This window comes from Acomys minous (genome assembly GCF_964271855.1).
Source record: "Acomys minous genome assembly, chromosome: 14".
Lineage (NCBI taxonomy): Eukaryota > Metazoa > Chordata > Mammalia > Rodentia > Muridae > Acomys > Acomys minous.
This window is the reverse complement of record NC_140496.1, coordinates 46601859-46627357: the sequence shown is the minus strand read 5'-3', so window position 1 is coordinate 46627357 and position 25499 is coordinate 46601859. Positions and strand designations below refer to the sequence as shown.

The following is a 25499-nucleotide window of genomic DNA, read 5'->3' as shown; positions in this document are numbered from 1 at the left end:
GTAAGAGCACAGGCAGACAGCCAGGCAGAGCCCAGTGCCTGCAAACTGATAGCCATAAGCCAAGCTGGGGGTTGAGATAAGGGTGGTACATTTGCTTGTACAATTTCTCTGTCTCTGTCTCTGTCTCTATCTCTGTGTCTCTGTCTCTGTCTCTGTCTCTGTCTCTCTCTCTGTCTCTGTCTCTCTCTCTCTCTCTCTCTCTCTTTCTCTCTCTCTCTCTCTCTGTCTCTCTCTCTCTCTCTCTCTCTCTCTCTGTCTCTCTCTCTCTCTCTCCTCTCTGTGTCTGTGTCTTTCCTCTCCATCCCTCCCTTCCTCGCCCCCTTTCCCCCTCCCTGTCTCTCTCTGTCTCTGCCTTTAAACTAGAGGCTGAGAAGGATGCTGCTGTGTGCCTTCAGGATTGGGAGTGAGCTGGGAGAACTGAGAAGCATCTACTAGGATGAATGAAAGCAATGGTTTTCAAAAGCCAAAGGAGAGAAATTAGGCCAAATGCTTAGACCTAATTATTGTGCTCATGGGTCCAACTAACAGTGTCAGTGAGGGGTGACTTCAGCATGAAGCCAACAGGATGATGTCAACCGGAAGACACGTAGAGCCCGTGTAGACACAGTGCCATGTGACATGTGTATATAATGACACCCGGGCCGGGGACAGGGGCACTGTTCATTTTTATGCAGTAGTTAAAAAGTCTAACAACAGCCCAGAGACTTAAAAATTATAATTCTCGTTTTTTCTGAAAATATAAAACTGGAAAACAAAGAAATTGAGTCGCTTGCTTAAGAATGCATGTAAGTGGTGAGCGACAAGTCTGGTGAATTCCCAAGCCCACATCCTTAGCCCCAAAGAAAGAGAAGACAAGCTTTACTGGACCTTTATTTTAGGGATTTTTTTTCCCACTGTCCAGAACTCTCAGTCCTGGGGAATTGCAAAATATATCCAAGTGCTTGGTTGTGTGATACTCTGTCACATGAGACAATTACTCGTAACCAGAGCAGGAGACTTCAGCTGTGCTTGTGTGGGGTGTCAGGGAAAACAATTCTGTGGTGCAGACTGGTTAGGGGAAGGTTGACTCTGTTGGGGCAACAAGAGAACTGGAGGAAAGTGCTGCAGGTGAGAAATCGGGAGGGGGGCAGGGGGAGGGGGGAGGGGGAGACCACTGACAAACATTCAACCATGACATGGTGAGTGTTTGCATTCAGACACTGGCCATGACATTTAGAGAACTGATAGCCATGGCGCCCTTTCTGGGCTGGGATAGAGTCTGTGTGGTGTCTTGTCTGAAAGTTGCCTTTGCTCTCCCCACTTTCACCTTTCCACGCCCTGCTTCCTGTGGAAGTCAGTGGTTCCTCTAAGTAGCTCCTCACACCTTCCTCTCAGTTAAGGACCTGGCGAGGCAGTTTTCACCATGAATATTTACTGGATAACAAAAGTCCACACTGCAATCACTACTGGCAAGAACGATGCATTTCCTAATACACCGTATTAGTTACTTCTCTGTTGCTAATACAAAGCACCATTACCAAAAACAACTTACAGAAGAATGTGTTATGCTCGTTTATGCTCCCAGGGGAGAGTCCATGCAGTTGGGGTGGGGGAGAGGGGCAGCATGGAGAAAGCATATCTGTGAGGGCAAGGAAGCCCACAGATGCACTAGGAAGGGGACAAAGCCTGTCATCAGTGCCGTACTCCCCATATCCACACTGAGAATTCTACTGCTGAGAACCAAGTGTTCAAACACTCACTCAAGCCAACACAAACACGTTAGTGTTGAAAGGTGGATAGCACCCCCCCCCAAAAAAAGTGGTTAAGAAAAAGAAAGCCTTTTAGCGCTGGACAACCAAGTGGTGTTCTTTTCCCTGCGGAAGGCCTTCCCTCCCATTCCCCGCCTTCTTCAGTTGCCTATAGTTCTCTGAAAACATACATACAGGTACACTATACAGACTGAACAAGTTATATTTAGGAATATGAATGTATATACACATATATGTGTGTTTTAAAAAACAATGAGGTTATACATTTGGAAGGCAGTGGGGAGGGGTCCATGGGAGATTTGACGGGGATGAAAGGGAAGAAAGAAATGTAATTAAATTATAATCTCAAAAAGAAATGGGGAAATCCTCTAGTTCCAGATGTTTTTTTGTAAAGCATATCCTACTTACTCTGATTAACTTTGAAATTTTGATTTTTCAGGAATGGAACCAATTCAACACCTTTTTTTTGAGCCAGGTATATTGGTGTTGTAATGAGTTGACAACCATTCCATTTTTAAATTGTAGGGTTTTCATTTTAAATATGTAAAAATTGACAAAGGTCCATGTTAAAAAGTGAATATATTAGCCAGGCACGGTGGCACATGCCTGTAAGCCCAGCACTCAGGAGGCAAAGACAAGGAAATCTCTATGAGTTCGAGGCCAGCCTGATCTACAAAGCAAGTCCAGGACAGCCAGGGCTACACAGAGAGACCCTGTCTTAGAAAGAGAGAGAGAGAGAGAGAGAGAGAGAGAGAGAGAGAGAGAGAATATATGTTATTAACTTCAATGATAAAAGCAAATATTCTTGATTTTGAAATAATAACGTTTTTTAACTTTGGAAGTAGCAATGCATAATTTGATATTTTCCCCCCTAAGTTGTATTTTTGTAATTTTTTGATCAATTGTGGACATTTGAGAAAAGTCTCTTCATCTTATAAAAACATGCTGAGTCCTCTTCCCACTAATTAATTGACATCATATTTTTAAAAAATAAGTAAAGACCGTTGCTATCTCAGTCTCGACGCACCTTTGGCCATATCTTTCCCACCTCCACTGTAACCAGCCCCACGCCTGCTGCCCTTGCAGCAGCCACAGACTGGCATGGTTCGCTGTGGCCCTATCTCATTACCCTACGGTTTTCAACTCTGCCTCGCTATTTGGTCAGTGTCCATATTCCATGTGGGAGAAAAGATGGACAGAACTTCACCACAACCTCACAAGTCACATCTGACTGGTGGAGAGGGCTGGATGACCAAGCAGGTAAAAACCCTATACTTTTTTTTTTTCTTTTCTATTCTGACTTTTCGAGATTGGGTTTCCTTGTGTAGCCCTGAGTATCTTGGACTGGCTTTGTAGACCGGGCTGGCCTCGAACTCACAGAAATCCACCTGCTTTTCCCTCCCCGAGTGCTGGGATTACAGGTGTACGCCTCTGTGCCCGGCTGGAACACTATTGCTCCCAATATGCTAAAGTTTGTAAAAAATATTTGTCATCCTATCAGCAAGTGTGCAGCAACACATCAAATGCTTAGGACACAGGTGACCCGGAGTGTAACTGGGACTCGGCTTTTAAACATTGCTGGCTGTGTAGCTAAACCTCACTAGACGTCATTTACCCATTTGTAGGTGGTTTGTGCTGCTTCTCTCGCAAAACTGTGACTCAGTGGTCGTTTCATTCCACACCCTTTGACTGGCACACTAAGACACTGTCTTCTCTTACAGTGTTCAAACCATCAAAGAGTTTGTGGTTCTCCCCACCAGTGCAGAATACCCACAACTCTGGTCCATGGTTACTGAACTTGGCATCTGAACTCTGGGGTTCTGGTCAGAGGCTAACTCATCATGTGACTCAGAAACGCAAAGTTCCAGCTTCCCACAGGGTTACTGTCAAAATTTAAACTTTTTAAAGATTAAACGTGCCCGAAATTATGAATTATTAATTAACGCGTTTTTCTATAAGCACGCAAGGTTCTATCGAGATGTTTGGTTTGGTTTGGTTTGGTTTTTTGTTTGTTTGTTTGTTTGTTTTTTCAAACGACACAGTTCGCAGTGCTCTGTTTTTTTCCTCTCCCGCAGTACGACATAGAGAGCAAAGCTGATTATACGGGTGGATAGTACCACACACACACTGTCTGCTCCCCATGTGCTGCCGGCCCTAGGCTGCTTCCATACCTCAGTGCACATGCGTAGCGCTGCCGTGAGCATGCTGGGTGGGGATCTTTGGTGTCATGATTTTGTGTTCTTTTCAATATGCAGCCACTATTAGAACGGCGAAGTGATATGTCTGGAGAGAACTCCATGCTGTCTTCACAGTGGCTGGGAATTCACATCCCTACAAACTCTTTATAAGAGTCAGATTTAATCCAAGTGTTCAACACTTTTTTTTATTTTCTTTCTTTTTTTTTTGTTTTGTTTTGTTTTGTTTTGTTGTTGTTTTATAATTTGTTCACTTTACATGCCAGTGTAGCCCCTCCCTTGCTGCCTCCTGACCCCACCCTCCCTCCCTCATTCCTTTCCCCTCTCCCCTAATCCTCAGAAAAGTGGAGCCATGTTCCCCTACCACCTGATTTCAGCCTATCAAGTCTAATCTGGACTGCGTGCCTCCTCTTCCTCTGTGGCCTGGCACTTCTTACTGAGCAGATTTTTTTTTCCTGCAAAAAGAACCAGTCACATCACACACTGACAAAACATTGAAAAGGTTTAGAAAATCAAACTGAACAAACACGGTCCCTGCTTCTTAGGAAGCATATGTCACACGACACTGCTCACTGTGTCGTGGTTATTAAAATCTGCTTAGAGGTGCACGCATGGTAAAGCTGGCTCTCAAAGGACGCAGTAGGGGAGGCTCGGGGAGACAAGCCTCGGTAGCATTGCTTACCTCACTTTTTCGGGGGGGGGGGGGTTGTTTCTACTGTGAAGTAGGAATGCGTTCCCATGTCCCTAGCTGCCACACCTCCTGTAACTAAGAGTATCAGAAAAGTGGCTGTAGATAAAGACACCAGGCCACCCGACTGCTTGACGACTTCTCCTTTATCTCCAGAGCGAGCTGACATTCTAGCCAGTGCCTAACTCACGGCTGTGAATGCCACCCAGAAAGTCTTGCCTAGCTGCCCGCCTCTGTGTCCTTGCCCAGTGCTCACCTCAGACGAAGATCTGGGAAGGGAGTTCCTCCTCCTCCTCCTCCTCCTCCTCCTCCTCCTCCTCCTCCTCCTCCTTGCATATGTCCTGAAGTGTTTTAGATCAGCAGTTGGCCCTAGCTTCCTCTAAGGTCTATAGAACAAAGGCATTGTTCAGTTTAAGCCATGAAGTTGACAGAAGAAAGGAAACCAAACCCACCCAACTCAGGGAATTCCGTGCTTGGCGGTGCAGGTGGACGTAAGGAAAAGGGGTTTTTGCTTAGCTGTGTTTCTTCAAGTCCAGGTCAAATGAGATCAGCTGTGAGTAGCCCTAGCCTTTGTCCCTAGAGCTCCCCCCCTCCCCCACGTCCCCATGCTCCAAACTAGGCCCTCACTTGGTCCATGTTGCCAAGCAGTTTCCTTGCAGGTAGCAATCCTACATGCCCAATGTTGTTACAAACCCCTTGGCACTTTGTATCCAAGGCTACAAAAGCAGCATCACAGCAACTATCTGGAAACAGGACTGGCATCTGTTGATTTTGGTTGAACAGGGTTACCATGCGCATTTAAACACGGTGTGCATTTGTAACAAGGACATGAGACTTTGTAAAGAGCTCTTGCTGAATCCTGAGCCAAGCCCTACCTGGAGCCTTTGGTGTGGTTGTTGCCCTTCATGCTGCAAGTTCAGTGCAGTCACTATTCCACATGCAGATGAGAAAAACGGCAGTTTAAAGCCTTTGAAAAGTTACCAGAAGCCAGTGAGCAGAGAAGTTGGTATGCAAATCTAGACAGTTTCCCTGTAGTGTCCCCCCACTCAACCAATGTCTTATTCCCCGCAAAAAAATAAACAGTCACTTCAATTTTTTGTTTTTTTAATATATTTTATTAATTTATTCATATTACATCTCAATTGTTATCTCATCCCTTGTATCCTCCCATTCCTCCCTCCCTCCCATTTTTTTTTTAATTGGCATGAGATGAGTCTGATTCACCATTTTTGCCATCATAAGTGTTGGTTCTGCCCAGAGCGCTGTATATTCATCACTGCTGTCTGGCTTCAGATCATCTTCGTTACTCCAAAAAGCTATCTTAGTTCCGTTATCAGTCGCTCCCCACTCCCATGCCCACAGTACCACAGCAACTACTAATTTTCTTTCTGCTACTGTGGATCTATCTGTTTTGCTATCTATCTATCATCTACATATTTTAAATGAATAGGTTCATACAACAGGTAGCATTTTGTGGCCTTGTCTCTCTTAGGATACGTGTTTAAAGTCTGTGAGTGATGGAGCATGAAATATCTATTCCTTTTATGGCTGAAGATTATTCCACTGTGTGAATTAATTATTCATTCACTGACTGGCAAAAATTTCATAGAAATGTGAGTGTTCACTCACATTTAATAGGAATTTGGACTATTGTGAATTGGGCTGCCATGACTAGTCTTATTATTTTGGGGGACACTCGTATTAATACTCACAGAGGTAGAGTTATTGAGTCATAGATAGTGCATTTTGTTTGCAGAGTGGCCCCCAGACTTTCCCCCACAGAACCTGCACTGTTTACTTCTCTCCCAACAGGATGTGAAGGTTGTGCATGACTGTTCGGTCATAAACATGTTCGATAGGATGTGCATGACTGTTTCTGGTCATAAACATGAAACATATTAAGCCACTACACCCTTTTTGGCAGACCGCCATTCCAGCAGGTGTGGCCCTGAGTTTCATGCTAGTTCTTCTTTGCATTTCCTGATAACTAGTGATGATGCTTAATGTCTTTTAACACAGTTGTTGGCCATTTTCATTTTATGTGTTCTTTGGGTGAAAATGTCTGTTTAAATATTTTTACATATTTAAATATTGTTGTGGCAGAGTTGTGAGAACTCTGTATATTCTAGATGTCATCTAATCAGATACATAACTTGAAAATATTTCCTCCCAGGCAAGAAGCATTTTTTTTTACTTTGGATACTGTCCTTTTAACGCATTTTATGAACTCTATTTTCTACTTTATCTCTTTTGTTTGTGATGCCATATCTGAAGAACCATTTCCAAATTCAAGGTTATAAAAATACATTTGTACATTTTCTTCTAGAGTAATCTTATAGTTTTAATTTTTACACATAGTTTCAATATATATTCTATATAATAGTTTCATTAAGTATATATACACATGCCATATATATGTATCTTAATTATTTATATATCATAATTATTTTGAGTTAATGTTCTTATATGATATGAAGAAAAAGTACTTTACCTCTTTGCATGTGAATATCCCAGTTATTGAAAATATTACTTTTTTCCATTGAATGGTCTCCAATCTCCTTTGAAAATCAGTTAGCCACAGATATAAATTGACTTCTAGACTCTAAGCACTAGCTCACTGATCTTTATGTCTATCACTAGGGTAATCCCACACTCTAAATACTGGAATTTTTCTTTTTGTTTCCTTTTTTGTCCTGAGTTTTGAACTCAGGAAATGTCAATCATCAAATTGTGTTCTTGAACTATTCTTTGACTTTTTGGATCTATTAATTCCATGTGCATTTTAAGATCAACTTTTCCATTCTGAAAAAACACACTGTACACACATGCTCACTTAAAGTGGTCAACAACGGTATGATGTGTACACTATTTACAACCTCATTAGTCAGTGATAAAAGATGCAGAAACAATTGGCCAAGCGCCCTTAGTCCTTGGTTGGCTTTCTTTGGATGTAGGTAATTCAACCCCAGTCTATGCGCTCAGGGAATATCTTGTGTTGCTTTCTTTGTCAATATCCCAGGCTTGGGTCTTCCTCTTACAATGTGAATGTCTTCTGCTTTTCTTTCCTCATTAGCTGAAGCCTTTAGTAAAGGTTGACAGCCTGCCTTCCCCTGTGAGTACAGCTATCAAGCTGCCTCTAAACCCATAAGACAAGCCTGATAACGTTTTACGCTTTCATAATATGGATCATATTCTTTAATCCGAGAACAACTCTTTCATGCGGCCAGTCACATCATGATTATATTCACCACTCAAAATGAAAGAAGTTAAAATTAAAACATACAAAACAAGATGAACATCACAATCTATTTGATGCCACCAGGACAACAAATCATGACACTGACATTTTAGCTTACTAGGAAAAAAAATACTATAGAAGTTCATTCACCCTTTTGCCTTCCTCCCTGAATAGTCTTTTGGGTGCAGATCTGGAAATCTTCCTGTCAGGCAATGCAACAGTGTCCTTACAAAACTTATTTAGCATGGCAACATGAGCAGGCATGATGGCAAACATATGCTCACTTACTTAGGAGCAAATGAGAAAGATAGTGGAATCCTCTGTGAATGCAAGTCAGATGTAGTTCATGGGTTTTTTTTTTCTTGGCCTGTCACAATTGAAGAAAGCTCTTAAGTTTTGCTGCCATATTTATGCCAGTTTCTCCTTTGTTCACAGTCCATGCTGCAGTGTTTAGGAGCAATAATGTTCCATATTTACCTACATTTTGTAATGCATCTTTTATGAAAACAATCCTCCTCATCCTTTTCAAGTACAGGTGTTTGCTGCCAAGCTTAATGCATTATATCTGAACATCTGATCCCCAGAATCCCATAGTGTGTCTTTTGGCTAACACACACACACACACACACAACACTGTGGCTCATGGCATGCTCCCACACACATACGAACATATAAATAAATACATAAAGTAAAACACATAAGAAGTATAACATATATACACATTTACTTGTTCTTATCCTCCTTTACATATGAAAAAACCTTATAGTCTATTTGGCCATTGTTCCATTGGATACCTTTATGTCCTAATGGATCATATATGCAATAGATAAAGTTGAACAAGAGCCAAATGGCCAATGGCTTATATGGGCTTTGAATAAAGTTTGGGTGTCTCATGGGCTATTAAAGCCCATAAGTGGGTTCCCTTAAGAACGACCTTTATATAAGGGCCTACGGAGACAAAAGAATAGAATTTGATGACACGTGACTGTTGTATAAAGTCAGTCTGGTCTGTTCCTCAGTCCTGACTAGGGCACAGCCAGGTGCTCTCCTTATGTTTTGTTTGTGCCCCGTCTCTGCCTTCTTTTACCCGAAAGCAATTTAAATGGACAGGTCTTCACTAAAGGCAATGTTAAGGTGTGATAAGGACTTCTGTAAGGAGGGGTGACTTGTCTGCAAGCCAACTGCTTATCCAGAACATTCTTGGCCACAAGGAGGGATTCCTCCATGCACCTCTCTGGGCATGCTCTCTTTATTCTCCTTTTCCTGCGTGCAACTGACAGTGGTTCTCGCCCACTAGAACTGTCATGTAGGATGAAGTCCACATCCACACGCAGCCCACACTGGGTGGTGCCAGCTGTCCCTGCAGCCTTTCCCTCCACTTTCCCTCCACTTCTCCATCTCTTTCATCTCGAGAGCTGTGAGGCAGATGTGTGGCCCCCTGCAGGTCCCCCAAGTTGTGAAGATGTCTCAGATTCTACACTGTCTGTGATATCGTTGATCCTGTGCCTAAGATGTCCATGAAATCTAAGTTTGGTGAGATCCAAAGTCAAAGCTTGTTGTCTGTGATGGGGCACTAGAGGTGTGACCGCTCCCGAGCGCACTCACCTTCGTCTCCATACCTCTGAGGTGCAGATGCTCTGCAGCTGCCACCAACTGGTGTGGTTGGTGAAACTGCCTTGGGCTGTGTTCTTTCCAGAGCACCCAGTCATGTCATGTTCATTCCTTTTCTCGGCTTCTGTTTTGTACAGACACCACCAAGCTGTATACGATGTCCTCTAATGAAACAGCTGTCACTCCTGCACTCTCCACGACAACACCAGAGGCCATAGGTTTGTTATCTTTTCACTTGGTTGCACCAGAGTCAATGCTGTGATGCAGATTCCTTGATGGGGTCTGATTGGTGACTTTAGGGAAAGTGTACAACACTGAGAAATGCAAGCCAAGTGGGCAGGTGCCTGTTGCACGGGCGCTCTGGCCTTGGGGTAGTGCACAGAAATCACACTGCTGTGTATCAAAGAAATTAAAACTAGGAAAGTACTCAAATGATTCACGTGACCAGAAAAAGGAGGAAGTGAAGTCACAAATAAAGGGAACCAGGAGTGAACCAGGAGGCCAGAAAGAGTCTGGGGCAAACCAAACTGGCTCATGTGGGCTGTCCCCACTCCTCTACAGACCTTGAATGAATTGGCTTGAGGGACCTCCATGTCATTAATCTTAAAAGGAAGCCACTCCTATTTGTCCCACAGTGTTTCTGTGCGGATTAAGTAGGAGGTAGGTAAGAGCACAGGCAGACAGCCAGGCAGAGCCCAGTGCCTGCAAACTGATAGCCATAAGCCAAGCTGGGGGTTGAGATAAGGGTGGTACATTTGCTTGTGCAATTTCTCTGTCTCTGTCTCTGTCTCTGTCTCTGTCTCTGTCTCTCTCTCTCTCTCTCTCTCTCTCAGTCTCTCTCTGTCTCTCTCTGTCTCTCTTTGTGTGTGTCTCTCTGTCTCTCTCTCTCTCTGTCTCTCTGTCTCTCTCTCTCTCTGTCTCTCTCTCTCTCTCTCTCTCTCTCTCTCTCTCTCTCTCTCACTCTCTCTTTTCTCCCTCCCCCTCTCTCCTCTCTGTGTCTGTGTCTTTCCTCTCCATCCCTCCCTTCCTCACCCTCCTTCCCCCTCCCTGTCTCCCTCTGTCTCTGCCTTTAAACTAGAGGCTGAGAAGGATGCTGCTGTGTGCCTTCAGGATTGGGAGTGAGCTGGGAGAACTGAGAAGCATCTACTAGGATGAATGAAAGCAATGGGTTTCAAACGCCAAAGGAGAGAAATTAGGCCAAATGCTTAGACCTAATTATTGTGCTCATGGGTCCAACTAACAGTGTCAGTGAGGGGTGACTTCAGCATGAAGCCAACAGGATGATGTCAACCGGAAGACACGTAGAGCCCGTGTAGACACAGTGCCATGTGACATGTATGTATAATGACACCCGGGCCTGGGACAGGGGCACTGTTCATTTTTATGCAGTAGTTAAAAAGTCTAACAACAGCCCAGAGACTTAAAAATTATAATTCTCATTTTCTCTGAAAATAAAACCCTGGAACACAAGGAAATTGAGTCGCTTGCTTAAGAATGCATGTAAGTGGTGAGCGACAAGTCTGGTGAATTCCCAAGCCCACATCCTTAGCCCCAAAGAAAGAGAAGACAAGCTTTACTGGACCTTTATTTTAGGGATTTTTTTCCCCACTGTCAAGAACTCTCAGTCCTGGGGAATGGCAAAATATATCCAAGTGCTTGGTTGTGTGATACTCTGTCACATGAGACAATTACTCGTAACCAGAGCAGGAGACTTCAGCTGTGCTTGTGTGGGGTGTCAGGGAAAACAATTCTGTGGTGCAGACTGGTTAGGGGAAGGTTGACTCTGTTGGGGCAACAAGAGAACTGGAGGAAAGTGCTGCAGGTGAGAAATCGGGAGGAGGGCAGGGGGAGGGGGGAGGGGGAGACCGCTGACAAACATTCAACCATGACATGGTGAGTGTTTGCATTCAGATACTGGCCATGACATTTAGAGGACTGATAGCCATGGCGCCCTCTCTGGGCTGGGATAGAGTCTGTGTGGTGTCTTGTCTGAAAGTTGCCTTTGCTCTCCCCACTTTCACCTTTCCACGCCCTGCTTCCTGTGGAAGTCAGTGGTTCCTCTAAGTAGCTCCTCACACCTTCCTCTCAGTTAAGGAGCTGGCGAGGCAGTTTTCACCATGAATATTTCCTGGATAACAAAAGTCCACACTGAAATCACTACTGGCAAGAACGACGCATTTCCTAATACACCGTATTAGTTACTTCTCTGTTGCTAATACAAAGCACCATCATCAAAAAGAACTTACAGAAGAACGTGTTATGCTCGTTTATGCTCCCAGGGGAGAGTCCATGCAGTTGGGGTGGGGGAGAGGGGCAGCATGGAGAAAGCGCATCTGTGACTGCAAAGAAGCCCACAGATGCACTAGGAAGGGGACAAAGCCTGCCATCAGTGCTGTACCCCCTCCAGCTAGGCTGGTCCCCCCCATATCCACACTGAGAATTCCACCGCTGAGAACCAAGTGTTCAAACACTCACTCAACCAACACAAACACGTTAGTGTTGAAAGGTGGATAGCTCCCCCCCCAAAAAAAGTAGTTAAGAAAAAGAAAGCCTTTCACCGCTGGACAACCAAGTGGTGTGCTTTTCCCTGCTGAAGGCCTTCCCTCCCATTCCCCGCCTTCTTCAGTTGCCTATAGTTCTCTGAAAACATACATACAGGTACACTATACAGACTGAACAAGTTATATTTAGGAATATGAATGTATATACACATATATGTGTGTTTTAAAAAACAATGAGGTCATACATTTGAAAGGCAGTGGGGAGGGGTCCATGGGAGATTTGACGGGGATGAAAGGGAAGAAAGAAATGTAATTAAATTATAATCTCAAAAAGAAAAGGGGAAATCCTCCAGTTCCAGATTTTTTTTGTAAAGCATATCCTACTTATTCTGACTAACTTTGAAATTTTGATTTTTCAGGAATGAAACGAATTGAACACCTTTTTTCTGAGCCAGGTATGTTGGTGTTGTAATGAGTTGACAACCATTCCATTTTTAAAGTGTAGGGTTTTCATTTTAAATATGTAAGAATTGACAAAGGTCCATGTTAAAAAGTGAATATATTAGCCAGGCACGGTGGCGCATGCCTGTAAGCCCAGCACTCAGGAGGCAAAGACAAGGAAATCTCTATGAGTCGAGGTCAGCCTGATCTACAAAGCAAGTCCAGGACAGCCAGGGCTACACAGAGAGACCCTGTCTTAGAAAGATAAAGAGAGAGAGAGAGAGAGAGAGAGAGAGAGAGAGAGAGAGAGAGAGAGAATATATGTTATTAACTTCAATGATAAAAGCAAATATTCTTGATTTTGAAATAATAATGTTTTTTTAACTTTGGAAGTAGCAAGGCATAATTTGATCTTTTCCCCCCCTAAGTTGTATTTTTGTAATTTTTAATCAATTGTGGACATTTGAGAAAAGTCTCTTCATCTTATAAAAACATGCTGAGTCCTCTTCCCACTAATTAATTGACATCATATTTTTAAAAAATAAGTAAAGACCGTTGCTATCTCAGTCTCGACGCACCTTTGGCCATATCTTTCCCACCTCCACTGTAACCAGCCCCACGCCTGCTGCCCTTGCAGCAGCCACAGACTGGCATGGTTCGCTGTGGCCCTATCTCTTTACCCTACGGTTTTCAACTCTGCCTCACTATTTGGTCAGTGTCCATATTCCATGTGGGAGAAAAGATGGACAGAACTTCACCACAACCTCACAAGTCACATCTGACTGGTGGAGAGGGCTGTGTGACCAAGCAGGTAAAAACCCTACACTTTTTTTTTCTTTTCTTTTCTATTCTGATTTTTCAAGATTGGGTTTCTTTGTGTAGCCCTGAGTGTCTTGGACTGGCTTTGTAGACCGGGCTGGCCTCAAACTCACAGAAATCCACCTGCCTTTCCCTCCTCGAGTGCTGGGATTACAGGTGTACGCCTCTGTGCCCAGCTGGAACACTATTGCTCCCAATATGCTAAAGTTTGTAAAAAATATTTGTCATCCTATCAGCGAGTGTGCAGCAACACGTGAAATGCTTAGGACACAGGTGACCCGGAATGTAGCTGGAACTCGGCTTTTAAACATTGCTGGCTGTGTAGCTAAACCTCACTAGACGTCATTTACCCATTTGTAGGTGGTTTGTGCTGCTTCTCTCGCAAACCTGTGACTCAGTGGTCCATTCCACACCCTTTGACTGGCACACTAAGACACTGTCTTCTCTTACAGTGTTCAAACCATCAAAGAGTTTGTGGTTCTCCCCACCAGTGCAGAATACCCACAACTCTGGTCCATGGTTACTGAACTTGGCATCTGAACTCTGGGGTTCTGGTCAGAGGCTAACTCATCATGTGACTCAGAAACACAAAGTTCCAGCTTCCCACAGGGTTACTGTCAAAATTTAAACTTTTTAAAGATTAAACGTGCCCAAAATTATGAATTATTAATTGACGCGTTTTTCTATAAGCACGCAAGGTTCTATCGAGATGTTTGGTTTGGTTTGGTTTGGTTTTTTGTTTGTTTGTTTGTTTGTTTGTTTTTTCAAACGACACAGTTCGAAGTGCTCTGTTTTTTTCCTCCCCCCTCAGTAATGATTCTCATCATCTTGGGGGTGATTGCTGGTATTGTCGGAATCATCCTGCTCATTTCCTACTTAATCTGCCGAGTGACAAAGGTAAGAGCTCCCGCTACCATTTGCCTTTAAGTGCCAGCGTGAACAAGCTCAAGTGGCACATTCTTCTGAGTGTAATTGAGCACAAAGAGAAAGAAAACTTTACAAAATTCCATCCACAGAGTTGCCTAATATGATTAAGTGTATTTTGACGGCTATAGATGAGCTGTTCAAGTTTCTACTTAAACTTTAGTATAAAATATTTAAGACAATATGTCATGCTTAGATACATTTAAAACTTCTATTCGTTTTCTTTTTAAGATTTATATTTTAATTGTGTGCACGTGTGTGTGAGTGTGTGTGTGTGTGTGTGTGTGTGTGTGTGTGTGTGTATGTGTGTGTGTGTTTGAATGAGTTTGGGTGCACCATGTTTGTGCAGTTACCTCCAGGGGCTGGAAGTCATCAGATGCCCCTGGAACTCGTTGTAAGCAGTCCAGTGTGGGTGCTGGGAACTGAACCTGGGTCCTCTGCAGAAGCAGTCACTGCTGCTAACCACTGGGTAGTCTCTCCAGCCCCCACTTCTATTTACTTTTGTTCTAACTGTTTCTGAAATAAAATTTTAAAATTTCACCGAAGATTTTTTGCCACATGAATTTTTTCCTTTTTAAAAAGATTTTTATTTAAGTAATTTATTCAGATTACATCTTATTTATTATCCCTTCACTTGTATCTTCCCCCTCCGTCCCTCTTTCAACCTATTCTCCTCCCCTAGGTCTGTGACAGAAAGGGATCTTGTCCCCCACTACAAGATCACAGCCTATCAGGTCTCTTCCTGGTAGCCTGCTTACTCTTCCTCTGAGTGTCACCAGGCCTCCTCACCAAGGGGAAGTGGTCTATTAGGGGGCACCAGAGTTCATGTCCCAGTCAGTCCTTGCTCTCCACACAATTGTGGAGAATGCGGTGTCCATTGGCTAGACCTGGATAGGGGTTCTAGGTTTACTGCATGCATTGACCTTGCTTGGTATAGTAGTTTGAGCTGACCTGCCTGGTCCAGATCTGTCACATTTAATGGTCTGCTTGTAGGTTTCTAGGATGCTCTGGATCCTTCTTTTTCCACATTCTTCCTTACCTCTCTCATCTAGAGTCCCAATAGGAAGTCTCAGTATCTATCCCAATCTCTGGCTAAGTGAAGACTTTTAGGGGATATCTCTGTTGGGCTGTTGAACTGGGAATAGGAATGCCTTAAGACCCAGCTATTCCACTCTTTGGAATATACCCAAGAGCTGCTCCACCACACAACAAAAAAATATGCTCAGCCATGTTCATAGCAGCCTTATTCATAATAGCCAGCACCTGGAAACAACCTAGATGTCCCTCAGTCGAAGAATGGATAAAGAAACTGTGGTATATTTTCACGATGGAATACTACTCATCTATTAAAAACAAGGAAATCCTGAAATTCGCAGGCAAATGGATGGAAGTAGAAATGATCATAATGAGTGAGTTAACCCAGACCCATAAAGATACACCCCATGAATTTTTAACCATTAAAGCTATTTTTAAGTATATATTACAGGACTATACTTTCAGTGGTTGTTTCTATAATGTGTTAAATACATATTACACAGCTTTCTAAAGCATATAAACTTCTACCTAAGACATTTAGGCACAAAACCTGTGTACGCATTGGTGATGTTGTCACTGGAACTGTAATGCTAGGTCCTGTATCCTGAGCACGAAGGCACGTAAGATTGACAGCTGGGCACTTAGCGTCTTCTATTTCTCATCTCCCTTTGATTGCTTCACCATAACCATGATCTGTCTGTATTATTTTGGTACAGTTAGAGTGGTGGCCGCACCAAGGTAGCAGGGCCATCACACGACAAGTGACAGGAACTCTACACCGTTCCTTTGCTTGGCTCTTCAGCTACTTCCTATTCCCAGTTGCCCTAACCAGCCAGTTCTTCGCTGGTTGCTATTGTTCAGCATAGATTTGTTTCCATTAGTTAAGACTTTGTCAGTCAAGGTTACACAGTTCGTTATCTATTAATAATTCAGATGTATATTAATTGATGGGTCCTTGCTTGGTGTATGAGATGACTCCTTTGCCTGAAGTCTATGCAGTGTAGAAAGTCACTTTCCGAGAAAATACGTGGAAATGAAATTCTCCCTTAGATGATATTCAAACCCTAAAGTGTTTAGTTGGCAAAATTCATAGAATATTATCTCTTCACATACGAAAGAATTTGGAGCTGGTCAACTTGACTCAGGAACCATACTTTATTCATTTTTAATTTTTTTGTTTCTATTTTCACAATTTGATAGAGCAGAGAATATGGAAAAATCTATCTACAGGATAGTACGACCCCTGTTGAATAGAAATACTATTTATAAATGCAGATGTGAATTTAAATCAATGAGCTGGACATGGTGGTGCACGCCATTAATCCCAACACTCAGGAGACAGAGGCAGCTGGATCTCTATAAGTTCAAGGTCAATCTGTTCCACAGAGACAGTTCTAAGACAGCAAGTACAAAACAGAATTGAAGTCAGTGCTCATATGTATCTATGAAATGGGGGCTTTTCCCACTATGATTAGACTACATAACTTTCAACCAAAAGTGAAGGACTTTAGAAAAAAAATGTTTTACCTGAGACATTCTGATTTTCAGAGTATTTAGAAAATGGTGGTGATGGGTTTTTTTTTAACTTTATATTCCTAGAAAAGTTCAGTGGACATGCTTGTTCCTGACTATGAAGCCAATGATGTGCCTTTGAGTTCTATTGAGCAGGTTTGTGCTAATGTCCTGTTGCCTTTGGTGGGGGGACAGAAATAAATCAGTGAATTCCATCATTCTCAGTCACGGGAGAGAAAAGTATGGTTTCACCAGTGCTGTGTTTATAAACCTGATTTTTTTTTTAATGTGACAATTGCTTGTAGCTTAAACAGAGCCTCTCCTGGATAAAAAGTAGGTATTTTTTTTATAAAACAAATTCTATAAGTGGAAGAGAAAAACAAAGTCTTTAGTGTAATTCTTAGTACCCAACCTGCAGAGTAATACATGTAAGAGACCCAACAGTGGTTAGAATATCATGCTCCAGCTGTGGAGGCAGCCAGATGTTGCAGCTGTGGAGGCAACCAGATGATGCTCCAGCTGTGGAGGCAGCCAGATGTTCTAGCTGTGGAGGTAGCCAGATGCTCCACCTGTGGAGATAACCAGATGATGCTCCAGCTGTGGAGGCAACAAGATGATGCTCCAGCTGTGGAGGCAGCCAGATGCTCCAGCTGTGGAGGCAGGCAGATGATGTTCCAGCTGTGGAAGCATCCAGATGTTCCAGCTGTGGAGGGAGCCAGCTTCCAACTCACACCCACCCCTTAGCTGGGAAACCTTGGGAAAGCTGCCCTTCTTCTAGCACATAGAAGGTGAAGAAGGAAGGTTGTGGACTGGAGAGTGGCCTGGGCCATGGAATAGGAGCCTACACAGAGTACATATGCCTGTTAGCTGTCATCAGTGCCTTAGCCTTTATTCCTAAATGACCTCCTTATACCCCTGCAGCAAGTCTGGGCTCCTGCTTTTACTTTCACATGCAGGTGCTAAGCTGGTGGACACGCGGTAGAGTACAGGGATATTTAGTTAGTAGACACACGGGAGAGTGCAGGGATATTTCGTTCATTCACAGGGATATTGCCCCATGATCATTGTTTGTTGAAAGAGAATTTATTCCCAGCCTTAACGGTGAGAAATAAGACGTGTGGTGATACACACCTTTAATCCAGCACTTGAGAGACATGGCAGGCAAATATCTGTAAGTTCAAGGCCAGCTTAGTCTACCTAGTGAATTCCAGGATAGCCAGCTTATGTAGAGAGGTCCTGTCTCAAAGAGAAAAAGAAAACTGGATACTTTTTTTTTACATCCTAAAAAGAAAGTGCTGGGTTGGGTAGTGGTAGTGATGCACACTTTTAATGCCAGCACTCGAAAGGCAGAGGCAGGTGGATCTCTGTGAGTTCATGACTGGCTTGGTCTACAGAGTGAGCCCCAGGACAGCCAAGGTTACACAGAGAAACCCTGTCTTAAAAAACTAGAAAAAGAAAAAAGAGAGTGCTGGTATTCACTTTGTAGGGAAGAATGGAGACTTGGACAACACTGGGCCTCCACAGCAGTCAGAAAATAGTTCAGAAGACCTGAGGGCTGAACGGTGTCTGCATACCCTGCTGACACAATTCATTTTCTTCATTGTGGCCTTAGCCTCACTCCATTAATGCAGTTATCAGGAAACTTTGCCTGAAGCATCAAACTAAGCAGTAAATGTTGGGGGAGAAGTCAGCCAAGAATAATGAGTTAGAATGTTCAAAATCAATTGAAGTTTTTTTTTCCATATTTATTAAAATTCATAAAGAGTGAACCAAATTTTAGGCTCATTATTTTCCTATATTTGTGTAGATTAAATTATTCAGAGTATGTTTGAAGGGGAGTGAAATACTTTACAGAGTTCAAATGCATCCCATAAAGAGATGTGAGAGAACACAAAACTTTAAAATTGCTTTAGTACTTTCCTTATGTAATGCCGTTCCAAACTGCTGCTGATGCCTGAAGGCCTGAGCGGCTGGAGTGGCTCTGTGACGTCAGAAGGAGCAGTGAGGCCGACCAAGTGCCCTGAAGCATCCTCATGTGATGCGCACCAGCCCATGTTTCACTGGGAATATTTGAGAGGCGGTCCTATGGTACCAAACACAAAAAGACTGGAAAGGGAAATGTCCCTTTTATAAGCTCTCTGAGATGTGATGTGACCTAAGTCCAGCCTTCCAGTGCAGATGGTGGAGCTGTGGAGTTCACTCAGGGAGGCTGGCCAGGTGTCTGAGAAGAATGAGGCAGTAGGCCTTTGCTCAGGTTCTTTATAAAGGTGAAAACATTACTCTAAGAAAGGCCTCGCAGAGTTAGGATCCTGCCTGCAATTGGAACGTGTGCACGTAAATCAACTCACTTTGTTACTGCCTTGACCCCTTGTCTCGCCTCCACCCTCTCTTTGTGAGTTTCTCATCTTTGGAGAAAGGGGGGGTGGGGGGCAGAAGAATTAAGTTTGTGTCTCACCTGATATTTTTAGAATAGATTTTTCAAAAGAAAAGAAAAAAATCTGTGCCTTTCTAAAACGAAAAAATAAAAACCGTCCAGTAGAGGTAAACGAAGGATATTTTACAACAATTATATTCAAAGACTAGTCCAACAATGTGGAATCCTGGTATTTATTTGGTGCAAATATAACTGAACTCTTCTGTGCCTGCTCTGTATGCCCTCCCCCTTCTCCTACAGAGCAATAATCAAGAACAGTATGACAGCGTTTGAAAGACCTAGAAGAAAACACAAGACTTCAGTCAATGGAAAAAGTAATACAAGAAGTGGGCATTTATGTAAACTCTGTACCTTCCTAAGCTTGTACCATTATAAAAAAGAAAACGTCACCATTTGAGATTCAGTGATTCACCAAGGGGGAGACCCGTGTTCATTAATAACTGAAGATAGAGAACAATTTTCCTTGTAGGCTTGATTTTGCTGGTGAAAATGTTTGTAACTACTAGGCTTACTATTGAGTTCATGTGTGAGTTCATGTGCTGTCTGTTAGGACCGACTTATTCAATTCTGTTATATTTCATTCATGATGTTATCATTGAAAGGTTTATACTATGTCCATGAAACCCAAGTTTCCTTATTGTTCTAACTCCTGACCCCATCTTCCTTATTTTAAATAAACTCAAAGGCCAGCAAGTCATACCCATGTCCTTCCTTGCCAGGCAGACAGCACACGGCTCTCTGTTAAGGTTACTTTGCCTTCATAAAGGTCACACTCAAAAATGCCACAAACGTAAATGTATGTAAGGACATTCACATCCACTATTTAATATGTGAATCAGCACAAAAAAAGCATTTCCTAGTTTAAACATGAGTTTCTTTTTGGGTAATTCAAAATAATCTGTCTGACAGTGTTATATTAACTCCTTCAGAATACAGGCTAACTTGTCATGTTGCTGAGAGATAACTTGTAGAACCACTCAGAGTAACCGAAGAGTGCAAATAAATAAGGAATTTTCTTTTCCATAGAAACCAGAAAGTGGCTGTAACAATACGTGTAAATGTGAGGTGTAATGAACAACTCTGAATTTTCAACAAACTTCTTAAATCCAGCCAGTGAAAGCTTCATTTATTAGTAAAATTTTGGGGAAAGGAACTTTCTAGATATAAGTGACTAAGGGGCTTTGTGTCTATACTTGACTGTACTGCTGTCATCCTTTTATACAAAATTTAAAATAATCAATGTTTTTTTTTTTTTTTAAGAAAACATGGAGTTGGGAGGGGTTGGGAGGTAAGGGTGGATCCGGGAGCAGCAAAGGGAAGGAATAAGACATGAAGATGTTCAAAATACACTGTATAAACTTCTTGAGAATTAATAAAAATACATTTTAAACTCAATATAAAAACAAAACCTGTGACTGTCTGTTTCCAAGTTGACAAGATTCCGTACGGCTTTGCCTTGCTTTATGATACCTAAGTAAATAACTCTATGATAGCTATATGTACATATTTGGCCCTGGAAACTTAAATCTATTTTTAATAATTATTTTTCAAAAGCTACTTTTATGTTCAGAGAATGTTTTATACGTGTCACATATTTAACATAAAGAGTGGAAATAAGAAGAGAATATTTATTGGTACATATTTTAACTAGATTTAAGAATATCATTAACTTAATTTAATTCAATGATGACCCAAGTTCCAAGGTAATTTTAAATGTACTTGTTTCAATAAATAGAAAATGTTAGATTAAGAGAGGACATGAGTCTAACCTTGTCTCTAAAGTAATTTACTGGTCAAAGACAGCAAGAGATTAGAGTAATGTTGCTGTCTCCACCAGAGCACCACAATGGAGGGGATAATTAAAGTACAAATTGCTTTCACCTCCTTGAACTGTTCTGGCAATTTCTCTGGACTTCTCTACTGGCTTTCACATCGAAATTTACTGTTTGTAGGGAGAAATGACCTTTATCTTCTTTGTTTTTTTTTTTAAATAATTAAATCAGCAAGAAATATTGTAAGAAAGAAATCTTTCCTATGGAGATACCGTGACCCCATGCATGACTCTAATTGAAGTTCTTAAAATTGGGGCTTGAGGTAGCAAGGATGGTGATACTAGTTAGAAAACTCATTATTCGGTGCTGGGTGTTCCCTTGTCTAGATGTAAACAGAGGGTCCAAATGGGGGCAAAAGGGGCACACAGTGTGAACGGGAAATGCAAAGAACAGGAGTGCAGCAAACCAAGTGTGCCAGTGACACAGTACACAGTGACATGCCCTCAGGAGTGCAGCAAACCAAGTGTGCCAGTGACACAGCACATAGTGACATGTCCATGGCCTTCTCCTGTATTGTAAGTATTTATCCCACCAAATAGCTTTTTTTACCAAAGAGAATCCTGGCATACACATGCTATTCAATAAAATAAAAATAAAATAAAAATCTATACAAAATCCTACCCCACAGCTTAAGTGGGTCTGTGTCAAGCCAGGACTAGAGTGTCTGTATCCCCAGCTCTGCACCACTGGAAGTCATGCATGGGGGGTGGAGGGGGGGTGCGGATCTAAACTCCCTCCCAGCTTCTAGAATTATTCATGTTTTCTGTTAACAGTTAAAGGAATGACAGCACAAGGGTAGAACATTCAGAGAATGGTTTTTATCTCCAAGCACACTGATTAATCCAAGGATATAACGGATCATTCTGTAGTGTTCCTGGATCAGAAACCTCTAAAGGATTCTAGGAGACCCACAGCACCCCCAAAGGAAAGGCCAACCTTAAAAAAGTCAGTGTTCCCATGAATCACCCTCTCATTCCTCTCGCACATAAGTTTTGGCTTGCAGGCAGATGAGCATGCTTTGTCTTTCCTGTCCTAAAGTGGATTCACATTACATCTCAATGGTTGCCCCATCCCTTGTATCCTCCCATTCCTCCCTCCCTCCCATTTTCCCCTTACTCCCCTCCCCTATGACTGTGACTGAAGGGGACTTCCTCCCCCTTTATGTGCTCATAGGGTATCAAGTCTCTTCTTGGTAGCCTGCTATCCTTCCTCTGAGTGCCACCGGGTCTCCCCATCCAGGGGACATGGTCAAATATGAGGCACCAGAGTACGTGTTCACAGGCCTCATTACATGCCTTGCTGTACCCAATTCATTTCCGGCCCACAGCACTCACTTCCTACTGTATTATTAGCCAGCTCTCCCTGCCATTGAGTCACAAACCCCAGTGGGCGGTCATTTTGTTTCAATTGCTGCCGTAGCAACAAAACTTGGAGCACTGGAAATACGAAATAGATTTCTATGATCAATACTGAACAAACGAGAGTCAGAACTTGCCATTGTATGTGCTGCTTGGATGGCTATTGATTGACATTGTGCCCGAAGGACCCTAGACTTTATTGTCTGCTGGAAATCTAATGTATACAGACCAGTGGCCACTAATCAAGCATAACAGACATGTCGACCACATGAAGGGAGGGGCCCCAGCAGAATTAGGTCACAGCACTTAGAGCTAACACTCTCGGGGTAGCAAACGTTGCGTTTTCATAATGTTCAAAGTTTAGATGGTTCCCTTTAGAACGATGGCTAACATTCACCAGGTCCCAGAGGCTTTAGTGATCTGTTTCATCTCGATTGACGTGGATGAAAACCATGTAAATGGCACAGAACAGTTACTTTGGCTTTACTAGTGAAGATGCCAAAGCTTTGGCCATTGAAGTGAGTTCCCCAGCAGCAGCTCTGAGAACTGAGTCGGGCCCAGGAGGGCGGACTCCAAACCCACTGCTCTTGCTCTCGTGGCCTCACCTCACACTGACCATTTCCTGGGGTACAGTAGTTTGAAGAGGAGAGTGTGGGCACCTCACTAGCACACCTAAAAGGAGCCTACTGCAGCTTATGAGACTCCACATAGTTATTTACTTGAGCATAGTTTTGGGAATCCTGTGGTGTTGTTTTTAAATGCTTCCTCAAATTACTGCCAGAGATTTTTCTGGGGAAAAAAATCACACTTCCAGCTGTTGAATTCACCTAAACTCTTCACCTCTCTACAAAGAAGAGAGACAGACATGCCACTCATCTCCAACAATCTTCTGGTCATGTTGGTAACTTTTATTCTCTTTTACATGTTTCAATGATAAAAAACATAAAATGTGTGTGTAAGCAAAATCAAAAAAATTACATGTAACATCCCCATAAAGATCACATAATCACAGAGCCATTTGTATAGATCTTGTATGTACATACATACATACATACATACATACATACACACATATATACATATACACTCCTCTCTAGTGTGTGTATGTGTGTGTTTGTATATGTATATATGAACATCCATTATATTAAATACATCACAACACACACACACATTTATCACTTAATTCATGTTTGGGTTTTTTGTTTGTTTTTGTTTTTTGAGACAGAGTCCACTGTGTAGCCTGACTGATCTGGAATGTTCTATGTAGACAAGGTTGTCCTTAAACTTACAAAGATTCACCTACCTCTGCCTCCATAAGTGTTGTGATTAAAGGTGTGTGCTGCCACCACACACAACCTGCATGCTCTTTTTAAACATTTGTTTGTTTGTTTGTTTGTTCATCATATGTGTACACATATGGAAATCAGAGGACAATAGGAGCTGACTCTCTTTGCATCATGTGGATCCTGGAAAGAAAACTCAGGCCATCAGCCTTAGCAACCAGCACCTGTATCCACCGAGCCATCTCCCTGTGCTGTGTTATGAATTCCTCTTCTGAGCTGTTTGACAAAGAAACCTCATCTCATCATTTAAACCCCTTGAAGTCAACCAGGATCTTAAAAGCACTTTAAATCAGTCATGACTTCTTAACACTAAGATACACAGTGAATGTGGTGGCTCACATCAAATAAGTGACATCGCACTGTCTCTTTTTCCTTCAGACATGATTTCTCTTTATCAGTATGACCACGGAGTACACAAGAGAGTATCAATAGATGCATGCTGCGATCACCTATCTAGTCTTCCTGACGCCATAACAAGCAACGTACCACAGATTGTGTGGCTGAATTCAGAGAGACCATTTCCTTAGCTTCTTACTATTCCTTATACAGTGTGTAAGGGGCGTGGGGGTGGGGAGTAGGTGGATTCCTCTGAGTCTCTTATAAAGACACTAGTCCTTCTGGATAGAATTCTACACTTATCACCTCTTTCTGTCTTAATTACTTCCTTAGAAGGCCTACCTTCAAACACAGCCATGTGTGGGATTAAAGCGTCAGCATATAAACTTTGGGAGGGCACAGCTTTCAGTCTATCCCATGCTTAAGCGTACGAAGAATAGTTTTGAATATGATACTGTCAAAGAAGAATCTTAGGGGGAAATGAATATATGGAAATCCTGATTCGATATCTCGAACCCGTGCTAGCTGGGGCACGGCCTTATTCGCAGGGCAGCTGAGGAACAGCCCTGTCCTCAGAGTGCAGTGAACTCAACCTCTCTTAGTAGGGCACATTGTCTCTTAAGCCTTGGCTTCTTTGACTGAAAAATAGGAATAATTTCATCAAGGGCCTCATGTGGGAATTCAGTGAAGTTATTATAGGAGTGTGTTGAATCAAAGCAGATTTGAGATAAAGAAGCCTACGTACTTGGGCAATAGATTTGTCTCCAAACAGCTTTTGTAGATAGGGAGTGACAGCACCCTAGCTACGTGGGCCAAACAAGTGAGTCTCAGCCAGTCCCAGGTTATGTGTTCAAGCCATGTTCGTACAATGTAATCATTGTTTTTGCTTTGTTTTCCTGAGTTCTTCATTTGTTTGTGGGTCTCCTGTTTGTTTTTTATGGGGAGGGGGTCTGGGTCTCTAGAGTGCCCAGGTCAGTCTTGGAACTTTCTGGTTCAAGTAACCCTTGAGTGTTAGTCTCCCAGGTAGCAAGCTGCTTCTGTCTGTCACATCTCCCTCTTAGGCAACAAATGTGTCCTGCAGATGTGGGTGCTCTTCAGTCTGAAATGCTGCCTGGTTCTAGAATATGTTTCCTTCCTCAAGTGAAAATCTGCGAATTTAATCGATCTCAGTTTTCTATTTTGAGATGTGCCAAGGACAGGGACTAAAAAATAAAATTAATAAATACTAGTAAAATAAATAACCAATTGTCCCAGATCACCTAACCCATATCCACCCAGCTATGAGGGCAGAAGGAGAAAGGGTGAGTTAGAAAAGGTGAGTCAGGGGGCACTATCCCGGAGAGACGTCAGCAAAATCCACTCAGTTTCTACCACAAAGGAGGGAGACTGTAACTAAAGCTGATATTTACCAAGCTGAACACAGAGCATACCTCATTACTAAAGTTAACAATGCTCAGGACGCTCACCCCCAAGGAAAGGGAGAT

General features: G+C 42.5%; 1 protein-coding gene across 1 annotated transcript in view; it reads left to right on the top strand.

Annotated features, from left to right (window-relative positions):
* GYPA (glycophorin A (MNS blood group)) overlaps positions 1 to 19839 on the top strand; it is a 38924-nt gene extending 19085 nt beyond the window's left edge. Inside the window, exons 6-10 of the mRNA XM_084755906.1 lie at positions 9618 to 9698; positions 12401 to 12436; positions 14053 to 14138; positions 16800 to 16868; positions 19387 to 19839. Coding sequence (XP_084612032.1) covers positions 9618 to 9698; positions 12401 to 12436; positions 14053 to 14138; positions 16800 to 16868; positions 19387 to 19419 — 305 coding nt within the window. The 3' untranslated portion in view covers positions 19420 to 19839. The remainder of the gene's footprint in view (positions 1 to 9617; positions 9699 to 12400; positions 12437 to 14052; positions 14139 to 16799; positions 16869 to 19386) is intronic.
* The last annotated feature ends 5660 nt before the right edge of the window (positions 19840 to 25499 follow it).